This window comes from Camelus ferus, chromosome 7 (genome assembly GCF_009834535.1).
Source record: "Camelus ferus isolate YT-003-E chromosome 7, BCGSAC_Cfer_1.0, whole genome shotgun sequence".
Taxonomy (NCBI): Eukaryota; Metazoa; Chordata; class Mammalia; order Artiodactyla; family Camelidae; genus Camelus; species Camelus ferus.
The window spans coordinates 52,858,281-52,880,912 of NC_045702.1; the positions used below are offsets into that span (position 1 = coordinate 52,858,281).

The following is a 22,632-nucleotide window of genomic DNA, read 5'->3' on the forward strand; positions in this document are numbered from 1 at the left end:
ACTTTTTTAATTGACAAGATTTTGTTCAGTGCTTTACTTTTTAAATCATTCATTGCAAGTGAATTGAGGTTATAACCTGAAAGCCTGAAGTGTTTTTGTTTTTTTTAATTTAATGGCATTTTTTTCTAATTTTACAAGCAATACACATTAATTGCAAATAACTAGGAATATATGAAAGCATAAAGTAAAAATTAAGTCACTCGCAATCCCCAACTGTCAGAAACAACTTGTTAGCATTTTAATGCATTTCTTACCAATGTCTACATGTTTGTTTCTTTTTTCAGTTACAGTATAATTTATGTACATCACTGTGTTAGTTTCAGGTGCAAAACATTGTGATTCAACATTTATATACATTACGAAGTGATCACCATGATTTACCTAGTATCTGTCGTCATACAAAGATACTACAGTATAATTGACTATATTCCCCACGTGAATATTTCACCCTTGTGACTCATTATTCTGTATCTCAGCTATTGTAAAAAATGCTGCCGTGAACATAGGAGTAAATCTTTTTAAATTAGTGTTTTCCTTTTCTTCAGATAAATAACCTGAAGTGGAATTGCTGGATCTTACGGTAGTTCTATTATTAATTTCTTAAGGGAACTCCGTGCTGTTTTCCGTAGTGACTACTGATTTACATTCGCACCAACAGTGTACTAGGGTTCCCTTTTACACATTTTTGGCAACACTTTTTATTTATTGTCTTTTTGAAAATAGCCATTCTAACAAGTTTAAGGTGATACCTCATTGTGGTTTGATTTGCAGTTCCCTGGGGATTATTTAATATTGAGAATCTTTTCATGTGTCTGTTGGTTATGTGTGTGTTTTCTTTGGAAAAATGTCTCCTTATCACCCACAAGCATGATATATTTTTCCATTGTTTGTGTTGCCTTTAACTTCTTTCATCAGTGTCTTGTAGTTTCCTGAGTACAGGTTTTTTACCTTCTTGGTTAGATTTATTCCTAGGTATTTTATAATTTTTGATGCAAGGGTAAATGGGATTGATTTCATAATTTTTCTACCCAAATTTTCTTGTTTAATACATGGAAACATAACAATTTTCTGGATATTAATTTTGTATCTTGCAACTTTACTGAGCTCATTGATGAGTTTTGCTGGGTATTTTTGGTGGTATCTTTAGGATTTTATAGATATAGATACAGATACAGATACAGATATAGATATAGATATAGATATAGATAGATATAGATATAGCGTCATGTCATCTGCAAACAGTGACAGTTTTACTTCCTCCTTTCCAGTCTGGATTCTTTTTGTTTCTTTCCCTGGTCTGATTGCTGTAGTTAGGACCTTCAATACTATGCTGAATATAAGTGGCAAGAGTGGGCATACTTGTCTTGTTGCTGATCTTAGAGGAAACACTTTCAGCTTTTCACTATTGTGTATGATGTTAGCTGTCATACATACAGCCTTAAATACATTAAAGTTCGGCCTGTTTATACCAACTTTGTTCAGAGGTTTTTTGAAATTATAAGTGGATGTTGAATTGCATTAAAAGCTTTTCCAGCATCTTTTGAGATGGTTGTATGATTTTTATTCTTGAATTTGTTGAGGTGATATATTGATACATCGATTGAGTTGTGGATATTGAACCATCTTTGCATTCGTTGGGTAATATCCCACTTAATCATAGAATATGATTCTTTTAATGTATTGTTGAATTCAGTTTGCTTATTTTTTGTTGGGGATTTTTGCATCTATGTTCAGTCTTGGGAGACTGTACATTTTTAGGAATTTTACCATTTTTTTCTTACATTTTTTATTGATTTATAATCATTTTACAATGTTGTGTCAAATTCCAGTGTTCAGCACAATTTTTCAGTTATTCATGGACATATACACACTCATTGTCACATTTTTTTCTCTGTGAGTTATCATAACATTTTGTGTATATTTCCCTGTGCTATACAGTGTAGTCTATTCTACAATTTTGAAATCCCAGTCTATCCCTTCCCACCCTCCACCCCCCTGATAACCACAAGTCTGTATTCTCTGTCTGTGAGTCTATTTCTGTCCTTTATTTATGCTTTGTTTTTGTTTGTTTGTTTGTTTTTGTTTTTGTTTTTTAGATTCCACATATGAGCGATCTCATATGGTATTTTTCTTTCTCTTTCTGGCTTACTTCACTTAGAATGACATTCTCCAGGAGCATCCATGTTGCTGCAAATCTATGTTGTCCATTTTACTGGCATATAATAAATTTTTTAAAATTTGAAATGTGTTCTTTATTTTTAATTTTGACATTTAATTTAACAGGAATATATGAAAGTTACATATAAAAAGTGACTGCTTGGGTGGTCACTGTGACAAAGAATAATTTACGTTCAAGTGATTTAACCATCTTAATTTTAATAAAATCCTCTCCTTGATGTGGCTCATACCTCCAGTTCTATTTTTAATTAGACTGCTATATCATGAACTAAATGAATATATGTATATATATATAGATAGAGAGATAGGTTTATTATTATTATTATTACTATTATTACTATTATTACTATTATTATTATTATTATTATTATTATTATTATTATTATTATTATTATTATTATAGTATAGTCAATGGCACTGTCTCAGTTTCTGGTGCACAGCACAATGTCCCAGCCATGCACATACACACATACACTTGCCTTCACATTCTTCATATAATTGTTCATAGTAATCTATTATGATTCTTCATATTTATGTGGTGTCATTTGTACCTTCTCCTTTTTCATTTCTGATTTTATTGATTAGAGCTTTTTTTTTTCTTGATTAGTCTGACTAAAAGTTTATTAATTTTGTTTAGCTTATAAAAGAAAACTGAGCCACAGAGAGATTAAATATATGCCCAGGGATATTCAGCCAAGAGTTCTGGAGCCAAGACTCAAATCCAAACCTATCTGGCTTTAAATTTTTCCATTACTCCATGGGGCCTTTGCAATTAGTCTGACAAATGTATATTGAGATTTTTTTGGAAAAGAGGCAAAGAACCAGTGAAATCGCAAAGGTAGCTCATTCAAGACACAACAGACACCTACAGAGAGAGGAGGGAAACTAAAGTGTTTTATTTTTTTATGTAGCATCTTTTAGGACCTGTTCGCTTGATTCTTCTATTTTCTAAACATTGCCAAATATACTTATCAGTTTATTTTTATGTCAGAATTATGTAAAAGGAATTGGATAATCCTTGAAAATCATGTAAAAATTCAGAATATTCCTAATTGTACATTTCTAAAATATAGCTAGTGAAACTCTCATGGCATTGGATATTATGTGACTCAGCCAAACATGAGAGGATTCACAGGGAGTTGGCACTTTAGGAGACCTCTGAAACAACTCATGCACTCGAGCAGGGACTAGAAAGATAAGCCATAAGAGAAAATCTACTCTTTCAATCCCCATATAGATTGTCTCTGTTCCAGTGTGTATCAGGGGTGTTTGCTGAACAAAATAGCTCCTGCTTTTAGGCTCACTACCACCTTACTTCTTAGATGATGCTGAGAGTGATGGAAAAGACGGCCTAAAGTGACCTCAGTCTTTCTGTTATGGTTATTAACATTAAATTACTTCCTGGTAAGATGGATATTCTAGTCAAAAGGCAGCAGTTGTTATCCAGTGTTCTTCTTCAAGTCTCCTGTCCTATTAGCCAAGCCAAAAATCGGCTCTGGAACTAGCTTTATATTTCAGAATTGCCTCAAGTCATGACCCTCCTTTGCTTTCTAGGAGACCCAATATTTTTGTGTTGAGCATCTGTCCTGGTCTTTTATCCCAAGGGTTAAATCAGCTGTTTGAAAGTGGCTGCCCAGTATTTCAGTTGCCCATCTTCTTGGAAGGTGAACCTTTGTCCCATTACAAACACATATTAACTCTGAATTGAACTCACAGCTCACAGCTGTCTGACTGTCTGGCTGCCTGCCTGGTTTTCTCAGCTTTGCTCAGCCCGGAATCTGTCACTCTGCTCTCATCATTGAGGCTAGGATGTTAGCTGAAATACAACTGAAATTATGCCTTTCACTCACTTCCTATCTTTTCATCTAGGCGTCACTTCCTTGGTATCTGTCTTTACCAGAGGGTAGGTCAGAGACAGTCATGCATCCTTTTCTTCACTTTGCTGCCCTAATGTTGTTTTGCACAGATGTGATTCAGAGTTGACATAATCAAAAAATTAGGAATGTTTATGGTGATAGGAACAAATCCAGGAGAGCTGCTGAATTACAAAATAAGTAAGTGTGTGTTCTCTGAAAGTACATAGAACATAACATTAGGTACTTCAGAATCGAGTGCAATTTGGGTATCCAAGCAGATATGTAGACAGTTTGCATAAGGGAATTCTGTTTAAATGATATGAGGCCAAGGCAATGTATCTGGAACCCTTTGGTGTTCCATACCAGAATCTCTGTCTACAGAATATTGGCTGGAAAAGTCAAGTCTGAGACAGATTGGATCCAAGAAAGGTTATTGGGAAAAGAATAGGAGAATAAGATAAGGCTCCAGTTTCTAAACTAAATTTTAAAGTGAGAATTGGATTGTGGGTAAACTTCAGATGTCAAGACATTAAAAATGGAACTTGGGAATTGGAAAAGGAACAAGTTGAGTTGATGATGATTCATCTGAATGTGAATCAGAGCTTCTTAAATTGTCCCAGAACAAGATCATCATTGAGCTTCACTTCATGGAAACAGCAATCACAGGAATGGAGATTTTGGCTCTTAATTTATTAATTTATTCCTAGTGGTCTCCCCAATGAGAATATCCCAATGCAAACTCTGGCCAGCAAACTGCTAAAAAATGACATGAATAATTTTGAAGACTGTTGCCTTCTCTGGGACATTTATAAATGATTACTGAACATGTTTTTTACTCCTATGTATACCTGAAATGAAAAGCCCATTTTTAGGCAATGTCTCTAAAGTTATGTAGAAGACCTATGTATAAGAAACCTAATTTTTCTTCTCCCACTTCCATCTCATCATGGGGCCAAACTATGGTTAAAACAACTAGTCTGTTGGGTTATGTTGTTCCCAACTTCACACATCTGAATATGTGTATGTTTCTGTAGGCATGCACGGAAGGGTCTGCATCTACACCTATAAACAAGAAGTAGAAGATGTTCTGCTAACTTAGGATAAATAGTGCTTTATCATCCACAGAGAAGAGTTTGAGAATCAGGAATTGGCTTCAGGTGTCTTTTTCATATAGAACCTTGTCTCTGAAGTAGTATGTTTCTGCTTAGGTACATGTCAAAGCAATTATCATAATTTGTTGTATTTTAGGAATAGCTCTATTCAGTTTAATTCCAATATTTACTGCAATTCTCCTGTTTCAGTTTTGTAATAAATTTAAATGCTGTGCAAAAATGAAAATGTACATTTTCTTCCCTAGGACAATCTACAATCTAGAAAGGAACACAGAATAACAAATTAACATTCATCATAACATGGAAAGTTTCTAGCAAAATACATACTAAATATATATATATAGAGAGAGAGAGAGAGAGAGGGAGGGAGGGAGAGAGAGAGAGGAAGCTGTACAGGCTTCAAGCATGTTACAGTGCATATGCACACACTCACACAAACACACACCGGAGAATTTCAACAACAAGAGAAACAACCCAATTTTAAAAATGGTCCAAAGACTCAAATAGATAGTTCTCTAAAGATATACAAATGGCCAAATAAGCACATGAAGAGGTGTTTAAGATCATTACTCATTAGTAATGACTACTCAGATGCAAATCAAAACCATTTTATATCCATAGGATGACTATAATTAAGAAAACTAAAAAATAACAAGTGTTGACAAAAGTATGGAAAAATTGCAGGCCCTCATACGTTGCTGGTAGGAATATAAAATAGAACAACCCTGTGAAAATCTGTTTGGCAGTTCCTCAAAGCGTTAAACATAGAATTACCATATGACCCAGCAATTCTCTTCTTAGGTGTATACCCAAGAGGATTGAAGCATATATTTGTACAAAAACACATGTATGTTAATGTTCATAGCAGCATTTTTCAAAATAGCCAAAACATGGAAACAATTCAAGTATACATCGGTGATGAATGAGTAAACGAAATATGATATTTCCATAAAATGGTGTACTTTTTAGCTGTAAAGAGGAGTGAAATACAGACACATGCTACAACATACATTAACCTTGAAGACATTATGCTAAGTGAAAGAAGTCAGTCAAACACAGAGGCAACACATTATAAGGATCCCGTTTGTATGATATATCCAGAACATGAAGTTTCTTTTTGGAGTGAAGAAAATGTTCTAGAAATAGTGGCGATGGTTGCACAGCATTGTGAATATACTAATAAACTACCAGACTGTATACTTTAAAATGGTTAAAGTGGTAAATTTATGTTGTGAATTTTACCACAATTTAAAAAGTACAATCACATCTGTATAAAAGTAAACAGAATTTACAACAATTTGCTGGTTAATAAATGCCAGTAAAAGTACAATTTATAAAATATAGGCATGATGCTCTTGATGGACATCTAAGAGTGAATTTTCTAAGAGTGTTTCAAAAGCACATTTGTAAACGTGTGTTTTGGAACTGGAAAATGTTATGGTGGTTCCAGTATCACTGAGGTTTGGGGATAGGGCAGGAATGATTATATTCAAATGCTAGAAAATAATGTCTACACCTTATTCTTTAATAGAAAACTAAAAGCCTTCTGTTTGTTCCCCATATTTTATTTTCAAGGTTGTTTTATCACTGGCATTCAAACCTGATTGAGTATTAAATGACATCAGTATTTGTTAGCTCTTGCTTTTATCTTACGTAAATATATTGTAATTTTGAGACTTCTTGGCCAAAACTTGTATTTTGATAACTATGAGAACATTATTTTAGTAGATGGAATACATATACTTTTATTATTTTTATACTCATTTTTTTAACGCTCGTTATATTTGGGTTCTTCCATGACATTATTTCCCATATTAATTAAAAAATTTTTGGTACCATCTTAATACAATGAAATTCCTAAAAATTATTTTAAAAATTTGAAAAAACATGTAAATTTTATATTACTTTTGGTAACATATCTAAACTTTTTTCTTAATTGAAATAAAATACATTGAGCTTCATGTATATTTAGAAAATTCCCTTTAAAAGTACCTGCAAAATACTAAGATGTATGGTTTTCTTCTGAATAGATTCATTATTGATGCTAAACTACACATTTTCTTTTTCTTATTTTTCCAACAGAGTTATTGTTAGTTAGTTAAAGGAGTGATATATGAAACATGCAGTGTGTAAATTGTAAAGTTCAACAAAGAATATCTACATATTATTTTTTTTAATTAAGCCTGTTTTGTTCATTTAGATGTTATGTTATCAAAACGGGAAAACATGCTACTTATCACTCACTTGTGCATTAATTGATTTTATACATCGGCAATCCTCATCTTGGGCAAAACATACTTTTTTCCGTTTCTTTTTTTGTGATTGTCTTTTCCAACTAAATATCCTTTCAAAAAGAGTAAAGAACATTTTGCACGTTTGTTTTAAAATTTAATGTCTGGTGATATTTATATTTTAAGAAGTCTTTGTTTCTGGACAGGGTTACATAACTGCCGTAGCATATATAAACAATATGTGTTTTATTTTTCTTATAGATTCCACAAAGAAATTAAAAGATGTTCTTGAAGAATTCCATGGTAATGGTGTGCTTGCAAAGTATAATCCTGAAGGGGTAAAACTTCTTTTTTTCTTTATATGTTTTATATAGATGTTTGGAGGAGAGATTTTGTTTTTAAACAACGATTTCTTAGAAATACATATTCATAAATGAAATGAAATTGATAATGAAATGCTATTCTGGAAGATACATGAATGGTGTACTGGTTTTTTCATCCAAAAACATTTTGCTAATGAAGATAACATTTTTATATTGTGTACTTGAAAGAATAGGGATCATCTATAGTCTATGTTAGGTTATTTTCCTAGAAGTCAGGACGTAGGACTAGGTAGAAGGGGAAAGTTTGCCTGACTCTCACTCTATGACCTGCATATATTCACCCCAAACAAACATCAGTATGGGGCAAGGGAAGGGAAGTATTCCCTTGACTGAAGAAAAGAGTCTGTGATGGATACAATTGGTCTATTACTTTAAAGAGGAGTTTAAATAAAAAGAAAGGAATTTCTATTCCCTATCTTGTTTTAGCCCGTTACCAGTAAGCTTATTAGTTCATGAAATTTTCTCCCTGTAAAAAGTTGATGTCTTGTCAATTGCTGCGGAACACCATACTTGAACAAATGAACACCATGAACACCGTGCCTTTTCCTTTAAGTATTTGGTAAATTACCTTGTGTTTAATGTTACCTGGGAGATGTTACATATTAAATGCTTGGTCATCATCGCTGTGATCTTTTGCAGCTTCACCAAATGGTAGTCAGGTTGTATGGGACTTCAAACAAACTGCCCTTTGCAGTTTTGCCTGGATATTTCATCTAGCCATCTAGGTAGATTTGTTTGCTGATTAAAATGTGGTTTGTTTTTTTAGTTATCATTGTCATTGCGGTTTTGAATGTTTACAAAAGCACAGTTCTTTATTATCCTTAATATTTTATTTCTCTGGGATCTATAGAAATTATTTTTTAGTCAAAACCCAAACTCTGAATTTTGACTTCAAAACTTTCATATTGCTCTATAATTTCCTTTTAGTATTTCCAATACTATTTTTATTCCAATAATTATTATTTTTCATGCTATAGTTTTTAAATTCTTTTTATACTGTGATACATAACTATACTTTAAAAAATTCTTTAACCTAAAATTAATTTTCTTTCTTAAAAATAAAGTTAAAAGTTTAGTGCCTGCAAATGATGTGGAAAAATAGACAATTTAAAGCCATACACATTTGCCTGTATCAGGGGCAAGACGCAGGCATGTGGCCTACATTTTTCCTCACATTTTATCTTCCTAGATGCTATAGAGTGAGAGAAAAAAATGTTGGCAGATAAATTTGTAGAACTGAAAATCTCAAAGACCAAGAAAGCAGAGTTGGAAAGGTAAAGGTGACAACTTTACGGAATTACTGTAAGACCCAAAAATGTCATTAATGTTTACATTCCAAGTCCCAGTTGAAAACATGCATGTTATCTAATTTACATGCAGAAAGGAAACCAGTTTTTTTCTCCCTAAAGATAGCCATTGGCTATAAATTCAATTGGAATATGATCTTGTTTGCAAAGTAGAGTTTTTGCTTCAATTATTTCTTATTTAAAGGACTCTCAAGACTTAGTCTTACTGATGTTCTATATTTCATGAGGATTACCAGTCACTGTGTTCTGGATTTATTGAGGTAATTACTAGATTCATTATAAGACATACATATGATGTCAGCCTTCAGTAATGTTGTACTTCTCCATAAATGCACAGATCTGCTCTTGAAATGAACTATGAAAATAATGAACAGTTGAAAAACAAAATGTTAGATCTCATTATGACCCCAAAATATTTCTAATTTAAGAGTGAAACCACTCTCTCACCTTGAAGCTGATAGGTATTTTCCCTTCAAGTGAAAAATTTAAAGTTTACGTGCTTCTCTTGAGCACTAGTATGTATTTTACAAAAGCCAATAGGAATAATTAGGAATAGTCAATGCCGAGAAAGAAATCTTTAAGACCCTGAGATTCTCTTCAGTACACGTCTCCATGAAGTTTACAGAAAGTTACTCTAATAGTATGAACGCATTCATACTGTCCACTCACATGCGAAGTCATCACTTTCTATTGACTGGTTAAGTTTAGCCTAAAGTAGGCATAGATGACTACCTAATTGATGTTCAAATATGTAAGAAAAACTACAAAAGTGAGTAATCTAGTCTGCTTTTAGAATAAATCACTAACACTTTATTTTCTAAAATGAACATGGCTGTGTCATCCATATAAAATGTATTTGCAAAGAGAGAACAACTTAAGTAGCTCTTAAATTGCTTCTCCCCTTTATAGAGTAAAGCTGCTTAAATGTTAGATGCATTATTTTACTTATCATTCACTTGAACTATTGAATTATAAAAGTTCTGTGCATTAAAAACTTAATCCAATGAAAATGTTTATTTGAAGAGAGAGTATCTTTGAAGTATAATATATGGATGAATCATTTATTTTTAATTCCTGTTCCTATTTTAAAGATCATTTGATAATCCTTCTTTGAGGAAATAAATAACAGAATCAGAAGATGTAAATTTAAACAAGTGACTTTAAAGATTCTTTAAGAATAAAAACTTAGGAAAGGCCTTGAAACAAATGTGATTATAAAGTTTTTAAATAAAGAAACTCATTTTAAGAAAAGTAACATGACTTTCCCAAGATTAACCAACTGGATTTAGGACAATAACCATACTTAAAATCTGGATGCTTGGAATCCCAGTTTAAGACCTTTCCACTTCACTTAACTGACTAGGCCATTAGAATGAGAGGGAAGGTCTTAGATGAGAAGGAGAAGGGGGAGTGAAAGGTATTTCACATACTTGAGTGGCGTTGCTTATGTAGTGAGTGTGGCATATTCCAGGGAACATAAGTGTTACTGACTCATGCCTAACAAGGTAAGAAACTCCTGTTAGTCTCCGCCTAACCGTGTGTGAATGAAACAAAGGCTACGATTAAAGGTAACTTGTAGCCGGCCAGTCCTAGTGAGAAATTTACAGTAAAGCACAGAACATCTCAGATACTATTTCATTGACATCTAAAGAGGTGGGAAGAAATTAAGTAGTGGCACATGTGTGGAAAGATATTTATCTTCAAAGGGATGGAAAGGCTAGGGATGTTATTCCAATAGAAGGAAACAGCAATGGGGAATAAGTATAATCTATTTTTATACGTATTATATCTTCATCTTCTCTGGAAAGTTTTAATCATACTGTATGCGTTTTTCATTATATTTATCTCATGTCAATTAGAACTGTTTGCTTCTTACTTTCTAAGATTGATCTAGTCAGGGATTCTCAATTTTTAGCTTGCAGCAGAATCACCTGGGGGTCTTTTTAAAACAGATTGTTGGGGTGGAGGGGATAGCTCGGTGGCAGAGCACATGCTCAGTAGGCATGAGGTCCTGGGTTCAATCCCCAGTCCCTCCATTAAAAACAAAAGTTAATAAATAAATAACCTAAAACAGAGATTGTTGCCTTCCCCCTTGCCCCTTAGTTTCTGTGTTTCCAGGGTGGGGCTCAAAAATCTATATTTCTATCAATTTCCCAGCTGATGTGAAGCTGCTAGTTTGGAACCGCATTTTGAGACCCATGGATCTAGGGGATGTTTTAAAATCAGTCTGTAACTTGACTTTTTAGTTAAATTATCGGCAATACGAGATAATGAGTATAAATTCTCTTACATTAACACGTGTATTCTTTCTTTCCTTGCATGCACAGAAACAAGACATTCTTAACCAAGTAAGACATTTTCTTTTCTATTAAATTCTGTCTCTTCTTTCTTTATTCTGATGTGAGCTATGAATTTCTCATCCATATCACTGCGCTGTACTTCTGAACCATAGAGAGTCATAATATGCAAGACTGTCTGTAATACTTATAAAGTTATAAGTGACTGATACTTGCTCAGATTAAGGTCTCAAATGGAACTGATGCTTTAGGAGAATTGAAAAGGGTCCAGAACACAAGCTTCAGTTTTGTAGTCTGTTGAATTTAATTTTCTGATTTCACCAAAAGAGAATCAGGCTCTGCTCAGACCCTTTATTTAATGAAAGTCTTAATTTATTAATTTGCAATGGGAAATTTTGAAATTGCTTTTAAACGCAATTGATAAGGGCTTTTAAAAAAAATTGGTCTACAGTGCTGTTAGAATCTGTGGGGAAAATAGAAGTGAAAAGCTGCTGATTTTTGCCCTCCTGGGAAAAAGAGTAACCCGTCTGTTGCTTCAGCCACTCTCTCCTGGTAAAGTCCAGTTTGTAAAGCAAGTCTTATGTCCATAGTTCAGTTGGGTGCATAGACGTACAACACGCTTTTGAGTTCTCTATATGGATTTTTCTATCCTACTAGGAATATATCTTCCTAAAATGCACGAGTTGTCTAAAACCATAATATTATCTCCCTTGGACAATACTGGATATATACTAGTTGCTTCTTATTCCCAAGTTTCCCTATTGTTTCAGGGACAAGCACTGTAATTTCATCCCCAACATGTCCCAGTATAATTAATTACATCAGAATGATCTTGACTGCCTTAGACATTCATCCTACATATTACAGTCTCCTAGGATGAGGCACAGCTGAAATGACAACTCATTGACTGCTGATTTTTACTAGTCTCTTTCAGAGAATGGCCTTTCCTTGATCTCATCCCTGACCTGGGTGGAAACCTATGAGCTTCCCCAAAGACAGTCTACATGGGCTTTCTGTTAATAGAAGGCAGCTCCTCAGAGTAAACAGTCACTTTTAGGAAGTATGCCCTGGCTTTTAATGGGCATTTGTTGAGCACCTTGGTCAACAAACACATCATTCTGCACAACCTGCATCTCTACTCCAGGCTGTCTGAAAACTAGTGTTGAAGTTAGCCTGTCTTTTCTTGGGGTCAGCAGAACGAGCTTCCACCTTCCTTTGTCTTATTCAGTCATTGTTCTGTATGCAGTTGTTTGGTAGGGAAGCAATTTCAGTAGCAGAGTAGAAAGAACGTGGAAAGCTGAGGGGTAGCCAAAGGGGGAAAAAAAAGAATGAAGGCATGCTTATTTATTTGCCCTTTAATGTGTTCTTTGTCTCTTACTGTTCTGTGAGTGTAGGATTTTCTCTTTACATTTTCTCTCAGTAGATAATTCTTGGCTCAAAGCTGAGTTAAGTTTTCATAGCTCCCTGGGCATACCTTATCTTTGTTCTCAGCACTCTGTACTGGGTTTATGTTAATGTGCATACCTTTTACATTCAAACAAGTGAGTTGCTTCAATCCCTTAATAAGAAACGGTGGAGTTCAGAACCTACATTTTGTGGGGCTACTGCCAAACATAGTGTTTTAATGTCTTTAGCAAGGATATACTGCCAAACATAGTGTTTTAATGTCTTTAACAAGGATGTTGACACTGATACAATTATTAGCAATGATATAAACACCCTTTTATTGTGAGGTATAATTGTCCTTCCTGAACCAAATTCAACCCTTCGCATTCAAGACAGCACCTGGAAAGTGTAACAGAGAAAATCTGGTCTTAGGAATCCAACTGAACTGAGTTCAAATCCCACATCGGCCACATATTAGCATGTCTTGGGCAAGTTACTTCATCTCTCCTAGGCTCGGTTTGTTCACCTACAAAAGGAAGAGCCCTATTGAGTTGTTAACAGGGTTAAAAGCGTTCAGTTCTAAAGTATAGTAAAATAATTATCTCTATGGTGTTCCACTGATGTTTAGAGTCAGTGGCTGCTGGTCACACTTAGCAACCAACATGATTCATATGAAAGTTCTGGAGTGTGTCTGAAAGGGGAAAGTGAGAATATCGGAGATACCCCAACCAATCCTGTGACCTTGAGTCAGAGCCTCACTTTTCTCACCTATAAAGTGAGGAAATAGAACGCTGTAACTCTTGATGTCTTTTCTAACGTTAATTTCCTTCTGCCGTGAGTTATGAGTGGAGGAAATGATGGGTGATTTGTTTCCACTACCAAGCCTGGTCACAATCTAGAATGCTGTCCTGGTGAGAGTGATGGTGTCTGTCGTATTGGCTCCATCTCCCACAACTGCGTAACTGCCAGGACAATGAGTTAGCGAGGAATAGTATGACATGGTGACCAGTATTTCAGCTTTACCTCCCTGTTCCTGTCAACGCAAGTTCATCTTGTTTTTATCAAACCTACAACCAGAACACAGTTTTGAAAACATACCACCAAATTGAATAATAAAATGCCTACTACAGTTCTGTGTTATTAACCTGATATTGACTAGGTATGAATTATTGTTGAAAAATATAATAACTTTTATTTCAGTATATGATCTTGAGTATAAGTTGTTATTCAGAGAATTGCTCTAGTGTAGAATGGAACCACGTCTAACACTTTGAGAAGATACTTGCATAGATACTTACGAGATTAATTAGTTATGTCGTAATTAAAGAAATCAATTTGAATAGCTCCTTGCAGGTTTCTAGTAATTGCACTGAGGATCAAATCTCAACATTCCCCAAAAAACACAGTTTTGTATCTATGAAAACGTTTAGAATTTGAGAGTGGACCATCTGCTACATCTTATCCTAAATTGAAAGCTTAGATTCATGATTTGACTGCTTGAAGTGGCCAGGTGACAATTTGTCACAGTTGATCTATTTCTCCCCTAACTTTCTATACCAAACCTACAGAAATTTTCAAATAGATAAATATTTAGGGTACATAAAATATGATTATACTACAGATAAATTTTCCCTATAGATGTTTTAAAAACAAGCTTAAATAATTTGAAAAATAAATTAGTAACTCTCCTTAGTTTAATAATAATAATATCCAGCTTTGAAGTTTGGTATTTAAATGTTCAGTGTAGATTGTTCTATCATTCCTTTCATAACTTTTATTAAATAATTTATATAAGAGTTGAAAATCAGGTTAGAGAGACAGTGATGCTAGGATCTTCAGGGATCCTTTCGCACTTTTCCAAGGACAAATTGAACAAACACTTTAGGTGTTTGCTCCACCTAAAGCTTATTTTTCAGATTTGACTATTGTTGTTTGTGTGTTTTCACCATCCGGAATAGGTGGGTTTTTTGGTTTTTGGTTTTTTTTGAGCCTAAGGGCACTGAAAGTTATTAGGGGAAAGTAAATCTGGAGATTTTTGTAGAAAGGTTTAGAGTGTCTAAGTATTTTAAGATTTTTTAATGGGTAAGGGAAATCATAAATAATATTCTAAAGTTCATCAAGTTAAGTTTGCCATTTAGAAAAATACTTCTAGAGCCAATGGGAACAACAGGCTTGAGTTAAAGAGAAGACCAGGTATGCGTTTCCGAAGCAGTGCAATCAAATGACAGAACCTGGGGTGGCAGTGGGGATTGTAGTGGAGCTGGGTCCAAATTTAGAACATGTTTCAGATATGCAGTCAAAAGTAATAGGTTACCCTTAAAATGTCAAAAGGCAAGGGAAGAGTTTCAGTCAATTCAGAGTTTTCAAGATTGTGGAATTGAGCAGAGATAGTTATACCATTACTTTTTATTTTTATACTTTTATTTCCCTTTTCCTGAAATGTCTAGGTTATTGACAGACTAAATACATTTGATAGTGATAAACTAAACACGTAGTTGTACTAGGTGTGAATATTGGAAAATCAAAATCTGTCTATAAAATTATACTTCAATTAACTATAACATAGTAGATTTTGAAGTTAGAAATATTTAGGTCCTTGGTGCTAACTAGGAGTTTTTGACCCTGGGCACTTGACATAACTTTCCTAAGCCCCAGCTTCTTTGTCTATAATATAGGATGATACAGCATTATACTCACGGAGTTATTGAGAGGATTAAAGGTATAGTGTGTGTACACATAACATACTTAGTGCAGTTCCTAGAACACAGTAACATTTAGACGGCATTTCCATGATATGTACCAAACATTTAAAATGAACATCTAATTTCATTTTTCCATTTATGGATAATAGAGAATGTCACTGACTATAAAGATTAAAAGGAAAGATTGGAGGCTTCAAGAAGGAGTTAGGCATAAAAACACCCACTAGCGAGAGAGAAACGTATAGGAAGTGAGAAGAGCATTTGGAACAGAAAAAAATTATTGGGTTGCATCCCAAATGCATTTATGTCGTGTATATTGTATACTGGATATTGTATCTAGTCCTGTGGGAGGAACAGAAATGGTCAAGATGATCTTTGCTATCAAAGAGTATCAGACTAATAAATACGTTTTACAAATTGCTGACAAAAGGCTTCAACTCAAGGCAATCTTAAGCCCTGCAAATAATTAGTGGATTCTCTGACCCAATTGTAAAATCTCAGTCTCTCACTCTTGCATGTTGGCTAAGTGTTTTGTGGTCTTCTACATTTTCTCATTTTGATGTTTCTTCCAGACCTAACTATGGTAGATTTGGGTCTGGATGGATTAGAAGGAATAGAATTTATGAGAAAATATATATTTGAAACCATTCCAAATTCTTTGTTATTTTGTTATCATTAGTCTGGTTGATTTTGTTTTGTTTTAACCTTCTGCAATATTAAATCTATAGCTGTACACTAACATACTTTAAAATAATCTCATTTGAGCTTAAATGAAATAATATATTCCTGAAGGGAAGTTTTTTGTATTGATCATATTTCATAAATTCTTATCATCCCATCTGAATCAATTTTCTTTCTTGCTAGATTTCCTACAAAGAGGTAACTGAGTGAATTTTTTTTGTACTGTTCTTGTGTCCATACCTCAAATGTATAATGAGGACCTCCAACGTAAAAGACACTGCATTATGCACTATGTGATGCAAAGTCCTGTTGGATCTTACAGTCTAGCAGGGAAGAAGATATATTCATAAGTCTACCTGTACACATGTCTGCATTAGAAGAACTCCCTTTGGAAATTTTCTTTAAAAATAAGATACAAATAGGCAATAATTAAAACCTGGCATTACTAATGAAATTTATATAGGCATAGTTGTGCAATAAATCTTTATTGGGTTCATTTTTTGAGGAGAAAATAACTTTCAAGCCTTTAGTGTGCACTTCATTAACAGCTAACACCAGTTCTAGGGGCAACACTGAGAACTAGATGAGGCAGCGTCTTTAAGTGGATTCCAGTGAAGTGCAAAATTTAGTTGATTAGAGACTCTTGATCACAAGGTATCCTGAAAATCATAATAAAAATATTCTGCTTAAAATTCTTCCAACCCATTATTTGCATTGTATAATTACTCAAATAATTTGGAGTAGCATTGCTTATTTTTCTTGCCATTTATGATTTTTTACGGGAAAATACTCTTCTAGTTTTCTCTCTACTGAGTTGTAATAAATGTTGGTCTTAGGTAGAGACAAATACAATTAATAACTTACGAGCCTCTGAGGCAGTAAAAGTAATTTCATCTGCCAAAATTGGTTTTTAAAAATTCCAAGTTTTCACAGTTTCCCCTTTTCTTTTCCAAGGGGTTTCTCCATGGCAGATCTTCAGGGAGCTCTTAGAAATTTGAATAATGAACAGTCAAGTGCAGCACACAATAAGCATGAGAAATGAGACAATTAAAAATGCAATGTTTTTTCTAAAAGTACTTTCATGTAAAAAATGAGTATTTGAAATCTCAGAAAGTTAGCCTTGCTACACATTAATTTATATACTTTGGCTCAGTGGCCTTTACATCAGTTTTCAATTTAACATAATTAATTAATGATATAAATTAGGAAGCAAAATTTAAATGGAAATGGTGAAAGAAAGCCTCTAACCAGTTTAAGGTCCTGCCCACCTCATTTGGTCAGAGTTCTTCGGCCCAGCAGCCAGTAGTGCTGTGTACATGGTAAGCACTCAGTCAACACTTGCTGATAAATAAATTAAAGTCATTTTTTTGTTTGTGGTTTTAGCTAGTTACTTATAGTTTAGTGATTCATTTTTGTCTTTTAAAGATCACTTACTAATTAGCTTTGTATACACATTTGTTAGAAAATGTGAAAATTGGACCATCGTTTGATATAAAAGCATTTCTATGGCTGTATGATCCTTATTAAAATATGTCAGATCATGTGATTTCCTGTTGCAAACCCTCCAATAACTGCTGCTCTCACTATACCTTAAAGCCATAATGCTTTATGGATGGTCCAATAGATCTTACATGGTCAACCTCACCCCACATACCACCAAAGATCATATCTTTAACCTTATCTTTCACGGCTCTAGTCCTCCCTCCATCCACTCCAGTCTTCAGCTCCTTCTCACTGGCTCCTATAGAAAATCCTCCAAAACAGGAGCATTTGCACCACCTCAGGACCTTTGCACCACCTGCTTTATCTATCTGAAGCGTTCCTTCTCCATATATGTGCTAGGTGCTCTCCCTTATCTCATTCAAATCTTTCTTCAAAGAACGTATTCTCACTACCTGATCATCAAATTTAAAACTGTATCCCCCACCAATATATAAACTTTTTCCTTTATTTTTCTACGACATTTAATACCAATAGACATCATAGATTTATCCTATTTATTTTGTTTTTTTTCTTTTTTCCTTCATTGGAAGATAAGCCCCCTGACAGAAGGACTTTAGTTTGCGCTGGTAATATCTTTACCCGAACACCAAAAACAAAGCCCATTACAAAGGGAATGGATATACAAGGAACATTTGCTGAATATGAGAAAATTGTCATCCTGAAACTGCCAAAATAAGTTAATGATGGAATGACGACATTTATTTTCATTCACTTTGAATCTACTTGGATGAATACTAGAGTTATTTCTTCAGTATTAGCAGGGATTTAAACACCAAGAACCCAGATGGTCAGATATAATAATGAAAGGCATATAGAAATGTGTTTTGGATTTATGCCAATTTGGCAGCACCATCTGAGCAGCTTCCTCAGTTTGTATTCTTTACAGATTCTCTGTGTTATCTCCCTAAATAGACTGGCTGCTCCTTAAGGAAAAAAAAATGAAAAAGCCGTTTGCAAAATTTTAAATATTGTTTGGTGCATGTGTCTCTGAGCTTACAGCCAATTCAGTTTTTTGAACACTCATTCAATTATGTCTGATCCTCTTTCTTCCATTACTATTTCGATTGATATGCATATAAACGATCTCATTCTATTTAAAGGTCACAATCTTCAAAAACCAGTTCTAATGCTGTTCCATGACAGCAGCAGAAACCCAGACACATACATTTGGAAATGGCCTGCTGAATCATGAGATAAGGAAAATGTCTAGATTGAGGACAATATCCACTTAGAGAAATGTTTGGTATTTTGGACAACACGATTTTTAGAAAGGATTTGAAAATCTTTTACTGGTAAGAAAGAAATGGGTTAACCAGGAAAGTCATTGAAGACTAATTCCTCAATGAATGGAAACACTGAAGCAGCTATTTTTTGGCTTAAAGAACATTGTAAGGTGTGTGTAATGGCAGGAAATGTAAGAGAAAGGAAGTTTGCTCCCACCGACACTGTAAAGAAGTCAAAGGAAAAAGTTTACATCATTAGGAAAACGTCAGTAATAAATAAGATGACGTCATCTGAACTAAGGAAATTTTATTCAATTCTTAAGAATGTCTATAATAGGCTTTTTTTTTTAAAGTAAGATAATCTATTTTTAAATGCTTGCTTTCTGAAGGCAGTAATTTGCCAATGTTGCCTGACAGAGAACCATTACAGCAAAATATCTAAGATGCAAAAAACTGAGGGTTTGATTTGGAAAAATGCAATGAATTTTCCAGTTTTTGGACTAATAAAGAGAAGGGAAAATTAAGATAATTTAAAAAAATCTAATTTCAAACCAATGTGCCCTTTTATTTATTCCTTTTTTTTTTTTTTTTTTTTTTTTTTTTTTTACTATTTGATTTATTTTACATCCTACCTGCCCAGGGGAACACTAAGTGCTTTACATTGTTTTATTATATGTTGTATTATATTTAGGCAACAATGCTGAGCAGTTGAATGGAGGAAATTGAAGTGTCAAGCTGTCAGAGAATAAAACTAAACTGTTTTTTGCTTGCCGAGTAAGGAAGAGCTGCAACTCTAGAGAAAGTTCAGAACATTTTCCTGAGAACTGAAAAAAGAAAGACCAAGGAGAAATATATTCCTTCTTAAAAGGGATATCATACATTAAGTTCATTTTTTTTTCCCTTTTGGTTGGCTGTTTTTCTGGTTTTCATCATTAAATCACAAGCACCTATTTCAAGGAGGTTCTATGGGGGTTATGTAAGGCTCTATAAATATCACACACTTGGGATGTGGCAGAATTTTCCTTGAAAGAGCAGATAAATTTCTTGCCCCAAGTCACTCAAGTGGCGAGCAGAGGTATTGGAATATGAAACCAGATTGTGTTATTCTGAAGCCCTTGTTTCTGTTTCGTTGGTTGGCTGGTTGGTGGTGGTGGTTTCCTGTGTTACCACGTTAAACTCTTGGCTTGAAATACTTTTGTTTTAAAATATAATCTTATTGCAAAAGAAGACGCAGAGAGAAACTTAAAGCAGTTAGTCTTTTGTTCACATTTTATTACCAGCTTTCTTAAAAAAAGAAAGAAAGGACAGAAAGACAGAAAGACAGACAAGGAAACAAAAAGCCCACCAAAAGACAATGAATCAGGTAGTGATTGGTTAAATGCAAGTAGAAACATTTAAGTTAATGTGGTTTTGAGGCTCATTCTTTGAATACTATAAGGAATTCTTCCTAAACAAACCAAGAGGCTGATATACTATTATTCTCATTTATGGATGAAATGTCTGAGGTACAGAGAGCTTAATAACTTGCCTAGTGTCACACAGCTGGAAAGAGACGGATCCCAGAGCTCATCCAGGTGTTCTGACTTCATGCTTCTAGCAACTGCTACATTTCCAAAGGCAATGCTGGCAACAAAGGCTGAGGGTGCTTTAGAGCAACTACAAGTAACTTTTATTCTAATCACAGTGCTTATGAATATGTTTATCATACAAATTTCTTATAACTTTGCAAATAAAGTTAACTACTGGTTCCACATGGGCCTTCATGTATGTTGAGGGTTATTGATCAGTGTTGTCACTCACCCAACCGAATGTGGATTACTTCTCTCTCCATAGGTCATGTCTAAGGAACCCTGTTAGTAAGAAAAGGTATCCCTACTCAGAAAAACATATTTGGGTACACCAGTCTGCCTGTTGTCCTCATCTGCGTGTTTTGAAATCTTGCCTTCATCCATTGTGGCAAATTGCTTTTTGACGGTCCTCTTATAGTGGGGAGGGTATAGCTCAGGGGTAGAGTGTGTGCTTAGCATGCATGAGGTCCTGGGTTCAATCCCCAGTACCTCCATTAAAACAAGAATTGAAATTTTTTCTGCTAATTGATGCTATCCTGTATATTTTCGTATTACTCATTGTTTTTAGTTAAGTTGTCAGTCCACTAGTAGAATTTACAATATTTTGTGGTGGTAGTGATTTATTAAACATGGAAGGAAATGAAGGCTTTTTATTGCCACCAGTATAAATATCTGAAGTGCCTTTCTGAACATGAATACGCGAAAGAAGTCTAAACTTAACTAAAACTATCAGATTAAATTGTAGACAGTCTTGAAACTGTTAATAAACAAAATGAAGTCTTCGGTTTTGGTTTTTGTTGGCTTGAGATTGTATTAGGTACAAAAACATACACAGTGCGTATACTTAATAGGTACATGATCTAATCTACAAAAACGTACTTTTTCTAATGATATTCCTGCATGTCTTACTCCATTTTAGGTTTATTCAGAATAATAGAGTAATCAAAATTGGTCATTCTCTACCACCTTATCCCAATATTATTACATAGGAGAAGTAGACATTTTGTATCCAAAACAGCAGTTTATGAAATTCATTTCATTCTCATCTGCCAAGAGTCTGAACAAAATTCAGAGCATTAGTCTGCCAAGTTTTATTTTTGCCTTATTTTTAGTTTCATTTCAGTTATATTAAACTGAGTAAGAAAAAAAATGCCCTTCAAGGGCCTCCTATGAGGGCGTATAGCCCTTGCAACTCTCCTGATCTGGACAGGTGTGGCTTTATTCCAGCTTCTTCTCCATAGGTGTCTAGTCTCTTCAAGTGACCTACTGGGTAGGACCCGGTACACCACCACTGGCTTCTCTTCCACGAGGTCTCATCTGTTTCTCAGGCAACGTTCATGCATCACTGTCCCTGTAGTCATGAGGAGTGTTGTCCAAGCCCATTACAACACCACTTCCTTGCCTTTGCCCCAAAGCATCTGCACCCTTGTCCTCAGTTTCCCAGGCAGGATCCAGATCCTGGCCCACTGTTCCTGGCTGCTTGGAGAAAGCAAGTTCTCTTAAGAGCTCCTGTGAAATCCTCTCATTAACTGGAGGATAGAAAGTAGCTTCCATCACTATTTCCCCAAGTGAACATGGAGATTCTCAGTGTAGCCATGCTTCTCTGCAAGTCAGTGTCTACTCTCTTTGAGTTCTGCAGTGAGTAAGAGTGGGCAAGGATCTTGAAATGGGTTTTCTTTGAAAATCTGCACAGAAAGTTTTAGAATTTCACTTTAGAATTTTTTTATCCATTGATCTTGATGTTAGGATGAAACTTTAATGTTAACCACCTTCTCTAGTTGTCAAAAACAGTATTTGCTATTAGAGGCAAAGAAAGGAGAAGAGATACCTTTCTTCCTGAATATTCATGCTGTGTTCATGACTCAGCATTGGCGTCTTCACGTGGTTGTCGGATTTAATCATCGCAACAGTTCCAAGGGATTGGAAATATTATGCCCAGTTTACAGAGAAGGAAATTAAGTTTCAGAGAGTAACGTTTTTAAGGCCACACAGGTACTGTGGAAATAGAAATATGTGGCTGGAAAACTCTTGCTTTTCCTGCTCCATTACTGTGGCTAAGACATACAAATCTAATTTCTAGTGTCAGCCTAGGACTGCCCAGTGTGTTTCTCAAATAGTAACTTCCTTTTGTAGACCTGAGTTTAAGAATGTTTGAGATCATTTCTACTACTACTGAGTTTGAACATAGCGCAAAACCTTAACATT

The 22,632-nt window shown here is 34.5% G+C and overlaps 1 protein-coding gene and 1 long non-coding RNA gene across 7 annotated transcripts in view; one reads left to right on the forward strand and one right to left on the reverse strand.

Moving 5' to 3' along the window:
- Window positions 1-22,632, forward strand: part of DGKB (diacylglycerol kinase beta) — a 588,496-nt gene that overhangs the window by 117,781 nt on the left and 448,083 nt on the right. For 3 of the 6 annotated variants that reach the window (XM_032483922.1, XM_032483923.1, XM_032483926.1), the window contains exons 2-3: window positions 7,639-7,715; window positions 11,395-11,415. In XM_032483922.1, coding sequence (XP_032339813.1) covers window positions 7,639-7,715; window positions 11,395-11,415 — 98 coding nt within the window. The remainder of the gene's footprint in view (window positions 1-7,638; window positions 7,716-11,394; window positions 11,416-22,632) is intronic. The other 3 variants (XM_032483924.1, XM_032483925.1, XM_032483927.1) reach the window with 1 other exon arrangement.
- LOC116664947 lies at window positions 528-21,830 on the reverse strand. Its single transcript, XR_004321502.1, has 3 exons — window positions 21,819-21,830; window positions 17,065-17,072; window positions 528-672 (listed from the first exon to the last, which is right to left on the reverse strand). It is a non-coding gene; the product is annotated as an uncharacterized LOC116664947 (long non-coding RNA).